The sequence below is a fragment of the Thermobia domestica genome, chromosome 1, assembly GCF_964235325.1.
Source record: "Thermobia domestica chromosome 1, izTheDome1.hap1.1, whole genome shotgun sequence".
Taxonomy (NCBI): domain Eukaryota; kingdom Metazoa; phylum Arthropoda; class Insecta; order Zygentoma; family Lepismatidae; genus Thermobia; species Thermobia domestica.
Genome location: NC_137454.1, coordinates 153060713 through 153080048, shown reverse-complemented (window position 1 = coordinate 153080048; position 19336 = coordinate 153060713). Strand labels below are relative to the sequence as shown.

Here is a 19336-nt window from a genome sequence, read left to right as displayed (position 1 = left end):
GGTGATAGTCACTATACATCAAATCAAATCAGCATGGATGACTTAGAAAATTTTGTTTACAGGTAATTGAGCACATTGATAAAATTACACGGTATGCAGCAAATTCTCTCAATTACATTTAATACACAGATTGCTCTGAATCGTTATAAATACTTTTAGTATTTTGAACAATACGTTCGCTGTTCATCATTAGGGGTTCTCTTTCACAGTAGGTTGAAAACTAGTACTTCATCATTACATGACAGTTCAAAATCATATGGAAGTTTCTCTTTGGAAAACAAGACACTTACGCGCCCTGACAAGTATTAAATTTACTTGAACAGAGTTTCCAGTTTCTTTGAAAAAATTAGACGAACTTTTTTTGTAATAAGTATTAAATCTTTTTTATCCGCATATTATTTTTCCGTGTTCAGTTTTTGATTTTTTTGTCCTTAGGTAGAAAGCTTTTCGAATAGCTTTTGCCAATGAACGAAGATGTATGCTAAATATGTACATCCCGAATACCCTGCCTTCAGGAATTTTTGACATCTTAGTGTGATAATCTTTGGAGTCCCTAATACGTTCTTTTATTCTGGTGCCAATATTCTTTTTAGTCATCTAATGTATGAATCTGCACGTTCACGTTTTATTTTATACATAGCATAGATTGTAGTATTGTCAACAAAATAACTTTTTACGTTTGAAAATATCGTAATCTTGTGTTGAACTTGTAAAAGAATACTACGTTGTTGTAATTTTGTATATTTTTATACAGCTCTTTTGTAGCTTGTTGCATCTATCTGAGAGACGTAAGACTTGTTATTTGAATTCTTAAAAGTAGTTTAAAATATCCTAATATAGAGTTAGTCACTTACATTGGTTGGAGAGCCAGTATTGGAAGTGTGACATTGGTATTTGTAGTGTTACATTGGTAATTTTTGAAGCATATAGTATACTTCTAGTCTTAGGAGATGAGAAATGTAAGCTCTCAAAGAAATATTCTATAATATTCTATATGTATTGTCATGTTGGAAAAGATTGAAAACAGCTTTATTAAGCGGTCTTCTCATACATATAGGGAAGATGTTCGTATGCATAAGCGTGCAGAAAAGATTTGAAATGATTAAAAATATCTACGAGAAAAAGTTACAGATTTTGAGGAAGAGAAAAGAAGGGATACTCAAGATTTATGAACATGAGTACAATTATATATAAAAATTGTAATTCGTACCTTTCTTTCTGAAAATTCTTAATTCTTATCCTAGATAACTTATTTTGATACGTAAAATGTAAAGAAAGGCTTCAGCGGGACAAGCAATATACGTCTATTTTTTTTTCAAACCTATTTACAAAAAAGAGAAATTTATATTTTGAACAAAACTGTACATGAGACAAGTTATGAACATAATGCAGTTATTATTGTTACTATTATTCCATTTTTATGTTGTTAATTTTGGATGATAAGGATATCCGGAAATTTCTGTTTTGTAATTCGAAACTATAAATATTTTAAGAGAAAATTTTTCTGTGACTCTCTGGTCATTAAAAAGGGAAATGTAATTGAAATGGAAATTTGAAATATGGGAACTATAGTGTAATAAACATGTTCATTAAATGATTTTCCTTTTATGGAAGTTCTTTATTATCTGGATGAAAATTAAAATGTCAATTAGTTGTTACTAGAAACAGTGCTTTCCACTTCAACTATATATAAAATATCGTCTTGTTTTCCAGTGTGTGAGAATATTTTTTTAAGAGCAAAGTTATATTGAACACAATAGTTCCCTTAGTTGTTATATGCATTACCTTTTCTTTACATCCGAGGGTGTTACGGTAACTATTCTTTTCAACAGCATTAATGGAAAGTGTTATATTTATTGTTTTCATAGTTACTATAAATCAATAACAGAAGTTACGTGTTCTCGTCAGCAAAATATATAAACGTTCCAAAACTTATTTGTTTTGGAGGTTATCCTAATGTTTTTCATTAAGTTTTTCATAATAGAACATTCAATATTTTTAGTACTTTTTCAATGGCCTATACCAGTACGTATTACACTTTTTTAAATGTCTGTTTATAGTCACTGACTTCAGGGGAACACAGTGAGCGGGAGAGTTGTCAGTTGTGTCGTGTGATTTTGCCAGATGGTGCTACTACTGTTGTGCAGACGAGAAAGGAAGAAATTATTCGAGATTTAGTGAATCGGTTGCTAGATAAGCGTGGACTGAAGTATAGTGCCTTCGAAGTTTTCGATGGAAATTCCGTGAAGGTAAGAATTATATTTTAATATTCTGATTTTAGATTCTACAAGAAAAATCAAAAAAGCAGTTTGAGTTCTTGAAAGATTAAGAAGTGATTGCATATATTTTTGCTGAATATTCATTGTTGAATATTATCGTACATATTTAAGACAATTTTCTTCGTAATGTATTTGATACATAAGGTACATGTACAGATGGTGATCAGAAAAATGGAAACACCTGAACGAAATTGCAATTTACCAGATTAATATGGTTTCGGGCCACCTTTCGCCTACAGAACAGCCTTGATGCGACGTGGGATGGAGGCATAGAGGTCGTGAATGGTAGCAAGTGGAATTTTACACCATTCCTCGTGCAGGGCATCGGCCAGTTCTGTGAGAGAGGATGGAGATGGAAATCGTCGCCGGAGTCGTGTTTCCAAGACGGACCACAGATGTTCAATTATGTTGAGATCTGGGGATTGGGCGGGCCAGGGGAGGTGTTGAACTTCATCCCGATATTCCTCAAACCACGCTGCAACAACGCCAGCTATGTGAATGGGTGCATTATCATCCTGGAAGATGGCGTCATTGTCCGGGAACAACATCCGGACCATAGGATGCAAGTGGTCTCCTAAAATTGAGACATAATCGTTGGCAGTGATTCGTCCGCTAAGTGTGACCACAGGACCCAATGAAAACCATGATATGGCGGCCCACAGCATCATCGAGCCGCCGCCTTGTTTCACAGTTGGGCGGAGACACTGCAGATCATAAGCTTCTTTGGGCTTCTCCACACATAAACACGGCCCGTGGTTGGGAATAGGGTGAAGGATGACTCATCCGACCATATCACACGTTTCCAGTCCTCAACGGTCCAAGTTGCATGGTCGCGGCACCATTTGCGGCGTGTGAAAGCGTTATGGTCCCTAATGAGCGGTTTGGCCCGTGCAACACGACCCCGTAAGTTCATGTCATGTAATTCGCGGCGGACTGTGATTGTCGAAACAGGGTGGAGGAGGTGCTGATTAAGTTCCTCCGTCACTTGCTCCGCAGTGGCACGACGGTTCTGCGTGACACTGCGCTTTAATACCTGGCGTGACCTGTCACTCAAGATTTTCTTCCGCCCACTGTTCCGCTTCCCCGATATGGTTTTTCCGTGTGTTGTGTAGGCCGTCATCACCTTCGACACTGTCCCACGCGACACACCTAACACAGTAGCCACTGCCGTCACACTCACTCCACATAACCGCGCACCAACAATTTGCCCTCTTTGAAAATCTGAGAGATCTCCGATTTTACACTACCTCCGTCTGCTGCAACCATTGGACACTGCTGTTCCATTGCGCCTGACGTAGTATGGAGACTGACCTAACACACCACCACCAGCAGTCCGGCGCTGCGGGCGCCACGACACCACTGCCAACCCATACATCTGACGTGTTGCCAACTACAGGTGTTTCCATTTTTCTGATACCATCTGTAGCTTGTCAAATGGGAGAGAAAAGACTATTTTTTCCCGTCTTTATACCCTTTATATGCTTATTATCTTGAAGCAAAAAATGGGCAAGTAACACGTAGACTATTAGAAAGGAAGATCGAATTGTTTGGCAAATTCTCACTTTGCAATATTGTTATTTATTTGACCTTTAGTATATAACTATTGATGTGGGAGAAAAGTTACTTTGTAACCTACACGTGTGTTAAAGTGGAACTACCATTCACCTTTGAATTTGTTGTACTGTCATTGATAGATAGAATTAAAGAGAAAGCACATTTTCCCTGCGTTCTTCCATCTCTTATTAGAAACGTATTTATTGAGATAGTCCTCATGCGATTAGAAGCAGAAGGCTTTAGATAATTGGTCAGAGTTTTGAGAATTAGATTGTAAATATAATTTGTCCAGTGATTTTTATATTTATTAGCTTAAGAGTAATGTTACCATAGTAATATGTTACATGGTATATATTACGTGAACATTCATGTGAAGTCAGTGATATATTATGATTTGGTCGTATAAAATACCGTTGTATTATAGTCTGACATATTACAGGTTCCATTTATGACTTTTCCCAATACATATACCACCAATACTTATATCGAGTGTCGAAATACTGTATTCAATTATACTTTGTTGTGATTGGCCGAATTACTGTAGCTCTCTCAGGTAGATTTCAGTGTAGGAAATTTCAACTAAAATTAAAGTGTTCCATTTGTTAAACATTTTTTATAGTGTTTTAAAGCAAAAATATTCTTAAGTATGTTCTTATGTACCGTTCTCTCGTAGGTGTATACCATTTCAAGTTGAACAGAACTTTATTGTCATTTTTCGAAAACTACTATACTATAATAAGTGTAAAATGATTTCACTCATTAACAAGATCTTTGTGCAGATCAAATTAATGTAAAAAGCTAAAATTGTTGTATGCATATTTGAAATATTTTTGTGAAAATAAGTGACGTTCGACTTGTTTGTGGTGAGCCCGCGTAGAGTAGTCGCTAACGCTCTCGCTGTTGGTGCGAGCAGTCCTGAGTTCGATTCCTGGTGGGGACACACGGTCGAAAATATATAAAAGCATGTTCAGGCCAGCCGACCTGAGGTAGTTTCCCTGAAGTTTTCTCATTCACACCAGGCAAATGAGTGGTGGTATCTCACATAATGGTCCCAGGGGACTTCCTTCTTTTCTTTCTTCCTCCCCAATTGCCTGGTTAGTGTGATCGCCGAAAGACATTATCCCTCATACATGATGGGCTAACATGGCCATAGATGCCGAAAACCCAGAAATTTAATTTCTAACCTAACTTACTTCGGTTTCTCTTTGTTTTCTTGTACTATTCAAGTGGAGAGGAGGGGGTGAAAACCGCAAGAAGCATTTCTTGCTTTTCAGTGTAATATTTGCTTAATGTAACAAAGGAAAACTGAAAGAATTTGCTTAAAGGGTTGGCACCAGAAATCTGATTTCGGATTGAGGAAACAGATTATGAATACGCTAGCTCCAGAAAGTAGAACATCAACTGAGTGTTTAAATTATTTCGAGCGTAAAGAACTTCTCACTAATTTCTGTACCAAAGGAAAATATTCGTTTCCATTTCGTTGAAACAGCTTACTTCTATATCTGTGGATGTACTGTATGTTTTCACTGTACTTTATGTTCATAAATATTTATCTCTAAATGTTTGTTTGTAGCCTGTGCCAATAACAGAAGAGTCAACTGTGTTAGCAGGGAAGGAGGTTAGAGTAGAGCAGAGGGTAATCTTTCGTGTAGATCTCCCGAATAGGAAGAGTGTTGGTGTGAAAGCAAAACATTCGAAAACCGTTGGCGAAGTTTTACGACCCATTCTCCACAAATATGGATACAAATTGGATCTCACTAGTATTTGTGTGGTAAGCATAGTTTACTTAGTGTTGTCTCAAAGTACTTGTGAAGAGTGATTAATGCATTTTCTAGGACTTTGCTTCTCTGTTATACATTGAATGAATAGATCTAAAATTAAACGGTGACTGGCATGATCAACTTTCTAAGATTGCTATAAATACAATGAAATTAGTAGATTTATTTAAACACACATCATGGGATAATAGAACCTAAACTTGTAGGTAATGCACGCGATAAACGCCCTATCATTTCAGAAGTTGTATATTTGGTTCTATTTCTTCACTCTTTCCTTGTTTAATTCTTTGAACAGTATTCTGTATCCTACGATAAAGAAGCTATTAAAACCCTAATGAGTAAATGTAATTGTAGGTATCACATTTCACGTGCATCTAATGTGAGTGTTACTTGTATATATTGATTAGCACATTAGTAAGAGAGATTAATGTTTTCTTGTGTATCCATTTTTGCAGGTTAGTGAGAACCAAGTAATTGATCCTTGTGCTGAAGTTACATCTGTGGATGGTCATAGACTACAAATAAGAGGAAGACATATCGAAGGTACATATTTATGTATGGACAGTTTTTTTTAAATTTTCGCAAATGGTTTCGTTGTTTTACTGATTAACGGTTTAGAGAAAAATTGAGTATTACGTATGTTCACTTTGTGTCCTAAAATATCCAGGTTCAAATCCTGTAGCTAATCGACTTTTCTTGAACTCGTGCCGATTATACTAATCAGATATTGAGACAGTGCCTTCATATAGGATCACCTTAATCCTTATTACTATACTGTCTATGGATAAGTGCGCAGAAAATGCGGAAAACCATATAAATACGGACCAACAGGTGAGGAAAGAGAGGTAGGTCAGACCTAGCCTGATTTAATTTTGCCAGCGCGCGACTTATTGATTTTGAAAATACTTTCCCTTTTTGATAAGTATAATGTAGATATTATCGCTTGAAATTGTGCCTCTGTAATGGTTTGTTAGTATATACGCAGAAGAGGAATACATGAAGCTTTTAAAAAAAATTAATCCATCATTTTGAGTATTCTTTGAATTCTTACACGTACTAACGAAGCTAAATTGTATGAAGATCAGATTCGTGTAGCACAGAAGACATGGCCATTTTGTAGTCATAATGAATAATTTCAGTAAAACGGAAAGATTTAGAAAATGTAAGAAACAAATACTTTAAATGAGATGGTAATAGACTCTGGTAGAGTAAAGAGGACCATGCGATTCTATATTATGTTATTATGGGCAACTGATATTTCTTTGCTACTGTGCAGTTTGCGTAGAAGGTATGGAATGCTTTAGATTTTAATCGGGACGCTGATAGTCACTATTGCCCGTGAAGACGTTAACGGATTTACTCCATTAATGAACTCGACTGAGACAATCACTCTAGCTGTCTATTGCAAAAAACAGAATTCAAAAATTTGCTTTCATTCAAGAGTTATGTGGAGTAATGGACTTACGTATTGAACTAACAGTACAATCTTGTAAGTCCTACTGCATGATCCTAATAACCATTGGTTTGGTGCCATTGGTGAAAGATTTTAAATTTCGTTTGAAGAGTTATGACAGTAGTTTTCGGAAGGTGCTATGGTATATGAATGATTTAAAAAAAATATATATCTGTAGACAATATCGTATCTTCGTTTCAACAAACTGATCAATCTTTGTTGAATAGCAAGATCACCTTCTCCCTTAAATAATAATAATAATAATAATAATAATAATAATAATAAAGATGGACATTATTGTCAGTGAATGACAGTCGAAATTTGTGAGAAACAGTGAATTCACAGGGCAATTGGAAAATTTCTGTTAACTTCGATCTACTACTTTCCATCATTAGGAATTTTTCTGCGTTAGAGAAGCTTTTAGAACAGAACTTCATAGGAAACGATAATCTCTTCCGGGAGATTTTCAAACAACGTTGTCTTTTCGTAAGTACATAAAAGTTACTTGCATTCGTCAGTACATTTGATTGTAATACACAAATGTGTGAATCAACATTCTCTGTTCCAAACACACTCTCTAGAAGAAGAGCATGTAGGATGTATCTTATCCTCAGATCTTGATTATATTATAAGGAAATTATGAGAAAGGCAACACAAAGTTGTTTGAAAAAATAAACATATGGAAAAGTAACGTGCATTGACTTTCTCTTTGCGTTTAAAGTGAGTGAATATATTTGTAGTACTAACTTAAATTGTAGTTATAAATTTGTCAAAAAATTTTATTATGACATTTTTTGCAAAACTGCGTATGGTTAGTTTTTAAAAGAATTAGAAATTTATAAAAGTGTCTTTAAGGTAGTACTGTAAAGTTTGTGCAGTTACATTAGTAAATCTTTTTTAACATATTTTGCAGTGTATTGAGATTTTCGTATATGTTTGTGCATTTTTTGGTGTTGCTAAGGGAAAAGGCTACGAAAAAATTATATTGTAACAGTTTTAAAATTGTTATGTTACAGTAACGTAAAGTACTGGGAATGTAGAGTAGTGTGTACATTTGACATCATCTTCAACAAAACAAAATGAAAAAATAACAGTGTGTAATTTCTTTGTTTATTATAACGCAATATTACTATATACCTAGTTATATCATAAATACTGTCACAGAGTTTGGAATGGCGCTGTAGGCATCCGGAGTGGCACAGTGCTGCCATCTGTGTATAAAGTGGAAGATGCATGTAGTGTATGTTTGTTCATGACATACGTTGATATTGTACTGAGTTCTGATGGAGTGCGGCGATTACAAAAATCGTGTAGCAGTACTTGCACTACACAAGGTCGGGAAAACAGCAGGTGAGATTTTCAACCTCCTGAAACCCCTACAAGCAGCAAGAGATTCCTGTATCGCGCCATACAGCGATACACCGAGACTGGAACGGCAGCTGACCGTGTAAGGAGTGGCAGACCACGAATGGTACGATAGCAGGTCCAGAAAGCAGTCGCAGCAAGAATTCGAAGAAATCCTGTTCGAACACAAAGTGTGATGGCTGCTAAGATGAACATCAGCAGAAATTCCATGTCTCGTGTGCTCAGGAGTGACCTACATCTACGGGCGTATAAGGGGCGGACTGGTCACTTTCTGACCCAAACATTAATGTTGCAGAGGGTCCTTAAATCAAAAAGACTGTTGCGGCGTTACGCCAACAATCTGCACAGAAAGATTTTGTTCACTGACGAAAAGGTGTTCACAATTGAGCATGCCTACAATGCCCAAAATGACCGTGTGTATGCCAAGTCATCTACTGCAGCTGCTGAAGCAGCTCCAAGGGTTCAGAGAGCATATTATCCTGCCTCAGTGATGGTTTGGTAGGGAGTGAGCTACTCAGGCACAACCCAGCTGCATTTTTGCGAACAAGAAGTTAAAACATCTGCCAGGGTGTACCAGGACACAGTGCTAACACCTATAGTGAAACCACTGTCTGCTACTATGTACCCTGGAGAAAGGTGGACCTTCCAGCAGGATTCCGCTCCAGGCCACAAAGCGAAAACAACCCAGGACTGGCCAGCACGGAACGTTCCCGACTTCATTTCTACCGCTGATTGGTCTTGTAGCAGCCCGGACCTTAACCCGTTGGACTACAAACTTCGGGCAGTCCTTCAGGCAAAGGTCTGCTATAAACGGCATCCATCTCTCGACAGTCTGAAACAATCCTTGACCTGAGCAGTGAACAATTTTCCCATGGACGTGGTGCGTAATGCCATTGACCAGCGGCCGGACAGATTTCGTGCCTGCATCAAGGCCAAGGGGGGACATTTCGAGAAATTATTCGTGCGTCAGGTGTACAAAAGATCAATGTAAAACATGATCAAAATAAATTGCCTTGGGTGTTAATACTCTCTGTGTTATTCACATTCAAACTTGTGACAGTATTTATGATATAACTAGGTAATTGATAATATTTCGGAATTTGAAACCTGGTATCACTTATTCTTATGTAAACTGTTGATTTTTGATTTGAAAATAAAATATTTGAAGCTCAGTATAGAGTAGTGCATGCCAAACCAAAACTTGAAGTAACCTTAAGAGTAAAACTTCAGGGGAGTGTTAATATTTTATATTCATCGTTTCTTTCTTTCTTCAAACTATGATTCATGCAACACAAAGGATCAATGAAGAAAATCAGTGAGTGAAATTCGTGCTGTTTATTTTTTAATCAATACCAACAAGCGGCACAATGCTTTATAATGTTCTACAAGGTTCGCTATCCACTTTACCATAGCAACTTCTTGATAAGTTTCATTTCTGGAGTGGTAGTTCCGATTTCTTTGTCAAATTGTAGTCTTCTCCGTGGTATAAAATTCTAGGTACGGTTAACTACTATAGTTGAGGTTGAATACTAATCGATTTGTGCTTTATAGAATGTTCTATTGGTTGAGCTCTTCTCTTTCAGTCTACTTCCTATATTCGGAAAAATATACAGAAAACATCATTAGGATAGATGAATATGGATAGGTGGAGTAGAGGTTAAAGTAAATTATTATATGGAATTAAATATTACTATATATATATAATGTAACTAAATGTAATTTAGATTATTTGTTTAGAATTACTTTTTTCTCAATTTCAGGCTGGAATGGTGAGCATGTTCAAACAGCGTTGCCTCAAAAGGTGAAAATTAGCGCAACTCTGGACGAAATCACTAATAAAGTGTTTGAAGAACTCCTTAAAGGAAAGACTGATAGCCAAGCAGAGGCTGCAAGCACTTCTGACCAATGTTCAGTTAGGGTAAGTTCTTTTAATATTTCGTTTCAAATAGAAACAATTAAAATGTAGTTTCACAGCGCGATGATGCAATGTAATAGATCTTAATGAATTATCCATTTCTTTATAAATATTTGTCTAATGATGAAAGCTTCTGATTCATATTGTTCCTTCTATGATAGTTTGATTAGAAAGTCGTAAGCAGCGCAATACGTTAAACAATTAAAATTGATAATTAAAGTTTTCTTGGAAAGCTCATAAAAATTACAACAACATTGCTAAAATACAGTCGAGTTAATGCTGATCATCAAATCAAGAGTTATTATTGTAATTAACCATGAGGCTGTTAACCTTTAAATAGTTATTTATTATTATCATCATTATTGTTACAGTCCGAGGATATTAGCTCAGAGCACTCATCAGGAATTTTTGGTCGTTTTTTAAGGAGGGACTCAACGTCACTAGATAAAACACGGGTAAGTATTTATATCTGTTTCTATATTCTCTTTCATATTCATATGTGGTTATATGTGAAGCCTTTGGTTTATTATAATATGTACTACGAGCGAAGTCTTGAGCTGTGCACTGGTTACTACGGTACCAGGCATAGTTTCGCTAGTCTTGATCGAAACAGTATTCATCACTCCAATAGTATCCATCGAAACATCACCGCCTATTTGTATGTGTCAAATTATTAAGTATTCTGCCTTTCGGCAGGTCCTGGGACTAATGAGGATTTTTTTTTTTTTTTTTTTTTTTTCAATTTTAGATTTGGGCCTGGAAATGTTTCTTCCACGTTTCTCGATCTTCAGCTTCCTCTTTTAACTCCCAATATTTTCTTCTATTTCTGAAATCATCGATCACCTATGTTGTTCTTTTTATTCCTTGCATCTTTCCCTTGCATCCTTCCCTTACAATTCCCTTGCATCTTTCCTTCTATGGCGGTGTGAACAAGACAATTTCTTTGCAAGATGTGTGCAATCCAATTGGCCTTCCTACGAAGGTTGCTCGATAGAAGTGCCCTCTCCTACCCATTTTGAAATATCTTCGTTTGTTGCTCTCCCTGTCCATTTCACAACTTCACTCGTTGTCCTATGTACAGGTGTTGAATGAGTCGTCGGTCTCTCCAGTTGACTCTCCGGTCGATTTCTTTAAGTATTTTCAGAAGTTTCTTCCAGTTGACCCGGTCGAAAGCTTTTCGCTAGTCGATGAAGCACAAACACAACTCTTCCTTTACATCAAGAACTCTTTCTGTTATAATTTTCATCAATCCAATAGCATCTCTGGTACCTTTTCCTTTCCGGAATTCAAATTGATCTTCTAAACGCTCATCTATCTTACTTTCCAGCCGCCTGTTCAGTTTGCGTGCAATAATTTTCCAGTGTGGGAAATAAGGCTAATAGTTCTGTGATCGCTGCACTTCTCTTCTTGCTTTTTCTTGGGCAATGCAATCATTGTAACATCAAGAAAATCCTTTGGTCATTCTCCATTCAGGTAGAAATAAGTGAAGTCACCACTTTCATTGCATTCTCTCTTAATCCCTTGAGCAAATCTACTGATATGTCGTCGTCTCCAGGGGCCTTTCTCCTTTGCATGTCTTTGCTTGTACTACTTCACTTTTCAATGTACTGGATCTTTTTCATCATCCACCACCTCTTCCTCTACTTCGATCGCAATAACTTTGGGGCGATTCTTCTGATCATACAAATCCTTAATGTATTGTGAAATATTTGTTGAAAAAACTAAATAACAAATTATGAACGATCTGTTAAGATAATATGTTAGTTTCGAAGGATGATCTAAGAGTGTTCGAGATAAATTCTTTGTAAATTCAACATGTTTTGTAAGTATCTGTAGTTTCGTGGTCCTTATAGTTTACATGAGAAAGATATTTTTGTTGATGAAATGAATGGTGTGTTTGAATAAACGTATGCTTTTCTTTTTTGTGTAGTAGAATGTAATAAGGTAATTAATACTTTACATATTTTGCAAAATCAGGCTATGTCCTCGTAGCTTTATGGTTAGCATACGCATCTTTGGCGCGGGTTACGCGGTTTTAATTTCTGGCGGGAAGTCTCAAGTATTTCGGATCTCACTTAAGCTATAAATCCACGAGTCTTTTAGCTCGGTACCCAAAAGGAGTGTTAAATTCCAAACTAACCAACCAGTCAGTGAGTGACAATCCATCTTTGTTTCCCATTAACAATACGATACACTATTTCTGGTTTACTTATTGTATTCCTACCATTAGTAAATGTTTTATGTCCTTATTAATTATTTGTTAGTATGTATAAATTATCTGTTTCGGATTATGTTGGTCCTGCAAGTTACTAATTGGTGCTGTCACGTGGCATGCTTTGCTCCAGCACATCGGAAGCTATTGTACTTTGTTTGTGACACTTCAGATCATGTGTGCTTGCATATAAAAAGGGACCAGTTGTTGATTATTTAGTTTGAGTAGTAGCATACTTACCTCAGATGATGATTTGTGGATATGGAGGTATTGAAAATAAGCTATCAGAGTGTTTTTAAAGTAAATTTTACAGAATCATACTTGAAATCTTTTAAATGTAGAAAACTCGTTCTATATGGCCCGTTACACAGATAATAATTTACGATTTCTTGAGAATTTATTCTATAGGGTGATTTTAAATATATATATATATATATATATATATATATATATATATATATATATATATATATATATATATATATATATATATATATATATATATATATATATATATATATATATATATATATATATATATATATATATATATATATGTATGTATAACTCCTGAGTCTAGAATTTTTAACTGAAGTCCGGTTTGTGATAAATGATCAAGGAAGGGTGGTAGATTTATAGGACTACGTTTACTAGTTTAAATTCATTCTGGGTAATATTGGTCACGGCTCAAGGAAACAGCAGTACTCCAGTGCACCTTACAATTGCAATGAGGTTTTGGATTTTTGAAACTGAATTACAGAATACAAATTAAGTATTAGTGAGAATACAAATTAAGTGTTAGTGGTAACACCCATAAACATAAAAACTATTACATTACATTATTATTAATGGCACGAAGAAGACACATAACTTCTTACTTTAGAAAAGATGCTAAAAATGTCCGCCTTCTTCATGTAGACAAGTCGAACACGCCATCCATGTTAAGGGCTGTCAGACGTAATGTTTCCTGGCTAATGATCGCAATTTCAGTTGTAATGCTGCTACAACATTTCTGCTAATGTTCTTCTTCAGCATTTCCAGGGGTGGTTTCTGTACACATGTTCTTTTAGGAAGCCCCACAGAAAGAAGTCAGATGTAGTCAAGTCCGGAGGCCTCGGAAGCCACGATCCGTTTGAAATCACTCTATTGTGTTATAGTGTTATATATATATAATATATATATAAACCAGGGCCACACTGTTACTTGATGTATGGCATGTTGTTTCATCTCCTGTTGATAACAACTGTGTGAGAATTCAATGTCGTTCAACCTTTCAACAAATTCAATGAAAATTCCTCTGTACCGCTCTGTGCTCATTGTTTCATTGGAGAAGATTGGTCCCACTATATATGATGCTGAGGCAGCACACCATACCTCAAGTTTGAGTGAATGCAGTGGAATTTCCATTGGATTGTGTGGATTATCTGCTGCCCATAACCGTGTATTCTGCGAATTAATGTACCCACAAAGGTGAAACCAGGCTTTATCAGTAAACTACGTAATTTTGAGAATATCAGAATTACGCACAATGAACATTAAAAACTGGTTACAGTAAGCAACACGTTTTTCTTTATCTGGATCCTTCAATTCTTGAACAGCTGTAATTTTATACGACCTTAGTTTTGTAGTTTTTTTTTTTTTTTTTTTTTTTTTGTAGCAATTTACCTGAGGTGACACAGCATTTTAATATTTTTTTTTATAGGAATCCAAGTCCAAAGGAAAGAAGACGAATAGTAGTAAATTCGGAGCACAACGGAGCGAAATAGAGACCAAACATAGCTCTTTATCAGGGAGTAAATCAGGGCAAACAAACCTAAAGAGTGGACCACGACCTTTGGGCAGATCAGAAAGCGAAGGTATTCAACTTAATATTATTTTCTGAAACTTTACAATGTACTGATACAGTATTTGGATATTGATAGGCCAATAAAAATAGGCAAGTAAGTAATTATGATCGGAATGGGTCTTGAACATGATATTTGGTTTCCGATAGTGGTGTATTGTCTGTTTGAATTATGGTAAGAGCTTTTGTTGTTCGTTTAAGCTTTCTTTTAAAAAAAAATCCATTACAAGAGCAGTATATGTCGTACGCAATCTACAAAATTCATTTGATTTTGGCGTGGAGTACCTATTTTGCTTTGCAAACTTTTGGTTCCCGAGTTACGGGCCATTAAAGTGAATTAAAACTCAGTCAGATTTATTTTATTTTATTTTTATTTTTATTATTTTTTAAAAGGCTATTTAGAACAAGAGTTAAGGGGAAATACGTCATAAATCTTAGATGTTAATTTAAGGTTAAACGTTAAGTAAATGGAGTGTGTACTTACAATAAAGATTTTCCAAAATCAATGGACGAATTTTTCCGTCCGCGCTGAATGTTTTCGACAAACTCGCTCATTTGACATTTTCAATTATATTTCATAATTTTGTCGGTAGTACCATCTAATCTCTCTTTTCATTTATTTCAATCCTCTGCTTGATGAAGGATGATCTCGATCATTGATGTATCACTTCGGTTTAAACGTAGATAGTTTGCCTATCGTAAGTCCTATGTACCAAATTGTTTGAATACCTAAGCACTGATGTTCTTCCCTGTGCTATCTGTAACAATAGCTTGTATGTACCTTTTCATTTGCTATCACACTTACTATTAAATGTTTATATTTGAATATTATGATTATTTCTATTTCTGACAGAACTGTTCATTTAACAATATTGTCACTCTTAAATATTTTTCATCTACACATGTTTTTTTAAATTACTTTTAGATGTCCTTTACATAATTCAATTTTTATGTTTCGAAATTATAGACTGATTCTATTGAAAGGAGGAGGAAAGAAGTTATTAAATTAATGTTGGGGCATTTCAATCGCATATAGCATAATGTTTGTTGATAAAGTGTAGCTTTTGTTCTAGACTCTACAAAAACATTTGGTTCAAATTTGGAAGAAATAATTTTTATGCTAATTTTCTTTCAGAACTCTATGAAGGTTTGAAGCGAGCTCAACGTAGTAGGCTGGAGGATCAAAGAGGTACAGAGATAAATTTCGAACTTCCGGAGTTTTTAAAAGTAAGTATGAATGGTGATTATTCATCACTGCTAATTAATTATTTGAATATATTATAGAATTGAATATGATATTAGAAAATTAATGTTGTCAGTGTTAAAGTTGAAATTAAAATCAACGAACGAACCGGCACGGTATTGCGAGCTAGTCGTGTATTTTTTCTCTTTGATTTTTGTTTTAATTAAATAATACTAAATACAAATGGTTATCAAAATAATAGAAACACCTGGAGTTAGAAATATGCCAGATGTCTGGTTTAGCAACGATCAGGCGATGACAGCTGGTGGGCTGTTAGTGGTGTGATAGAGCAAACTCCTACTACATGAAGAGCATAGAACGGCAGTGTGCAGAGGTCATGGTGTAAAATGGGCTACTTTTCTGATTTCCATAGGGGCACAATTTTTGCGCTTGATAATGTGCGATCATAACGGAAGTGGCAAGTGTATTAGGTTTGACGCGAGAGACAGTGTCCAAGGCGATGACGGTCTACAAAACTCACGGCAAACAACATCGGCGAGGAGGAACGGGATTCGGAAGAAGACCTTGACTGACAGGTACTGCCGAGTATTTCAGCGGATTGGTCACATAGAACCGTCGTGCGACTGCGGGATATATGACGGAGGAATTCAAGCAGCACCTCCCACAGTTTGTGTCGACAATCAGTCCGCCAAATTACATGATATGGACACACGGAGTCGGGTTGCACGAGCGAAACTGCTGATAAGGGACTATCACGCTTTACCACATCAACGGTGCTGCGAACATGCTACATGGACTACTGACGACAGAAAACGAGTGATATGATCGGATGAGCCATCGTTCACTTTATTTCAAACCATGGGGCGTGTTTATGTATGGCGGACGCCCAGATAAACATATGATCTCCAGTGTCTCCACCCAACATTGAAACATGGCGGAGGCTCTGTGATGATGTATGCTGTACTAACCTGGTTTTCAGTGGGTCCCGGGGACCATGTGCATCCTATGATTCATATGTTGTTCTCCAGCAATGACTCCATACTCCAGGATTTTAATGCGCTCATCAACACAGCTGACACAGCTCGGTGGTCTGAGGAACATCGGGGCGAAGTTGAACACCTTCTTTGATCGCCCAATCTCCGGACATGAAATTAATTGAACATCTGTGGTCCGTTTTGGAAACATGAACGCGCGCGCGCATATTTCCTCCATTTTCTCTCATGGAACTGAGTAATGCACTGCAAGTGGAGTAGTGTAATATTTCACTTGCTACCATTCACGACTTCTATGACTTCATTCCACAACGCATCAGAGCTGTTTTGAGAGCTAAAGGTGGTCCAAATGTCATATTGATCCGGTAAATTACACACACACACACACACACACACACACACACAAAAAAAAAAAAAAAAAAAAAAAGTGTCTGTTATTCTCATAACCGCCTGTACATTCCTAATTATCTGAAGAAGATTCTTCTGATTTTTGGTTGACACTAACAGAAATAATAGAGGTTGTTCAGTCTACATTTGGCCAATTTCGACTTACCTAAAAATTTAGAAGAATCCATGGCGCCAGGTCTGGTTCCTAACAATAGCCGACAGCGTAATTTCCACTGTAATAGGCTTCTCTGAAGAACTGGGAGGGGAATCTTGTCCCATTCCCTTTGCACAGCTTTCCAAAATCCTTCCACAGTTGTCACACGCCGTTTTCCCAAAGCCCGCTTCAGCAACCCAAATCCACAATAGTCCATAGGACTTGCATCTGGAGATTTAACAGGTATCTCATTGAAAGGTATCACCTGTATACCACTTGCCTCCTCCATCTCCCTGTAGAATGCGAGGGACGATCGTGAGGTATGTGATGAGGCTTTGTTCATGTGAATGCGCACCAGATTGGCGTCATTTCCGTACATTATTGGAATCTCATGCTCGTAGATCGGCCGCATGACTGCTCCTGAAAATACTGCGAATTTATTTTGCAGTTCTTCGCCACCCTACGAATCTTCAGTTTACCTCGGTAACAGTATCCAGTAACGACCATGAACCCTTTTGGGAAGGATTCTTTACAGACACGGCCCCACCTTCTGAAGTTCTTGGCGCCTTTCTCTCGGTACGTGATGGCTCCCGGTTTGCCGCAGTCGGAAAGGTAAATCCATGCTTCATCGAGCGTTACGACGTACATCCACCTTTGTTTCGCCAGATGCCGTTCGTACAGCTTCCGGACGTTACACTTTCGTTCCTTTTGGTGAGCATCCGTAAGAAGATGGCCGCGAACTTTCATGACTTTTTCCAGCTTGAGTTGATGGTGTAACGTCCGGCTCACAGTCCCCAAAGACACGTCAAGACGATTAGCCATACACCTTTGTGTTGGCGGATTTTCTTGCATTGCCATTTTACGAAGTTTCCTCTGCATGGTGGAGGTGGCCTTGGTGCATTCTCGCTTCCTAGGCAAGTTCGTTGGTGATCCAAATGGTGTAGCTTCGTTGCCCTTGTACTTTTTAATAACATTTTTTATTCCACTTAAACTGATGTTGCGACCATTCTTCTTGCACTGTTTTCTAATGACAGAAAGACTAAAGTGGGCGTCATAAAGAGCCGCAACACAGCCTTCCCAAAACCGGCTTAGTTTGGGCGGCATTTTGGTCACAGAGCGGAAACCCATACACTTGGAAACAAATTTAACACAACACTCACAACAATGGTCCTGTTTTGTGCGTTATTGTTGTCCGCGCGTAAAAACAACTCCCTTCCCAGGAAGCCACTACACAACAGTGCAGGACGCCACGAGCCACGTCGGGTGAATCCATTCTGCCCGGGAGGGGGAACGAAATTGGCCAAACGTAGGCTGAACAACCTCTGTATACGCCGAATAAAATGTGACGGTTCGTGTACGCGTGTTATTTTTGCTAGTATTGAAACTCACTTTGTGCTTGATTGTGACAATACAATGCTAGCAAAGATTGTACCACTCTTTCAAAAGTTTATATTTCAGACAGGATTGACTACAGTTAAGAGAATTAAAATTACTTAAAAACCAATTTAAGTTAACTCAGTTGAAGGAGAGACTAATCTGTTAAGACTTCACTTACCTATTAGTATATTATACAGAATTAACTCATAGCAACTTAGCTCCTAACTCAGGTAACTTTAAATTCAGTTCAACAATAGGGTAAAAAATCGTTAAGCCAGGAGTGCTAATCTATATATATAAAAGAGAACGTACAATTTTTTGTCCGCTCATCACGCTAATACGGCTGAACCAATTTCTTTCATTTTTGGGGGGTTATTAGGATTTGGACCCTAGATGGTTTTTATCATATCACTTTAATTTTTAATTACCAGTGTCTTGAGATAATTGACCATTCAGGTGTCCATAACGTACAAATCCTTTGTTATTAGTTCATCATAGGTAAAAATAAACGTATTTATATGCAACCCGCATGACCGTGTCACTCGGCGGGTTAACATAAATGACAGGCGATATAGAGCGGAAAATAGCTTGAATCTTCTGTTTAAAATTTTTTAATTGATTTGCTTATTTTTACAGACACTTTTACAATATGCCAGCACCGGGATGACCGCAGCGAAGCGGGGCGGGTTAACATAAATGACAGGCGATATAATGTTAAGATTTACTGCAATCTTCTATGGTTTTTATCATATCACTTGAAAGCGAAAAAGTAAAAATTATCTAAGTAACAAAGTTTATTGCGTTCCGGGGTGACCGCAGCGAA

At 36.9% G+C, this 19336-nt stretch overlaps 1 protein-coding gene across 3 annotated transcripts in view; it reads left to right on the top strand.

Moving 5' to 3' along the window:
• Positions 1-19336, top strand: part of loco (regulator of G protein signaling family member locomotion defects) — a 248135-nt gene that overhangs the window by 219814 nt on the left and 8985 nt on the right. For all 3 annotated transcript variants that reach the window (XM_081764563.1, XM_081764572.1, XM_081764554.1), the window contains 7 exons: positions 2061-2249; positions 5407-5604; positions 6067-6154; positions 10190-10347; positions 10716-10799; positions 14259-14412; positions 15535-15626. In XM_081764563.1, the coding sequence (XP_081620689.1) occupies positions 2061-2249; positions 5407-5604; positions 6067-6154; positions 10190-10347; positions 10716-10799; positions 14259-14412; positions 15535-15626 (963 nt within the window). The remainder of the gene's footprint in view (positions 1-2060; positions 2250-5406; positions 5605-6066; positions 6155-10189; positions 10348-10715; positions 10800-14258; positions 14413-15534; positions 15627-19336) is intronic.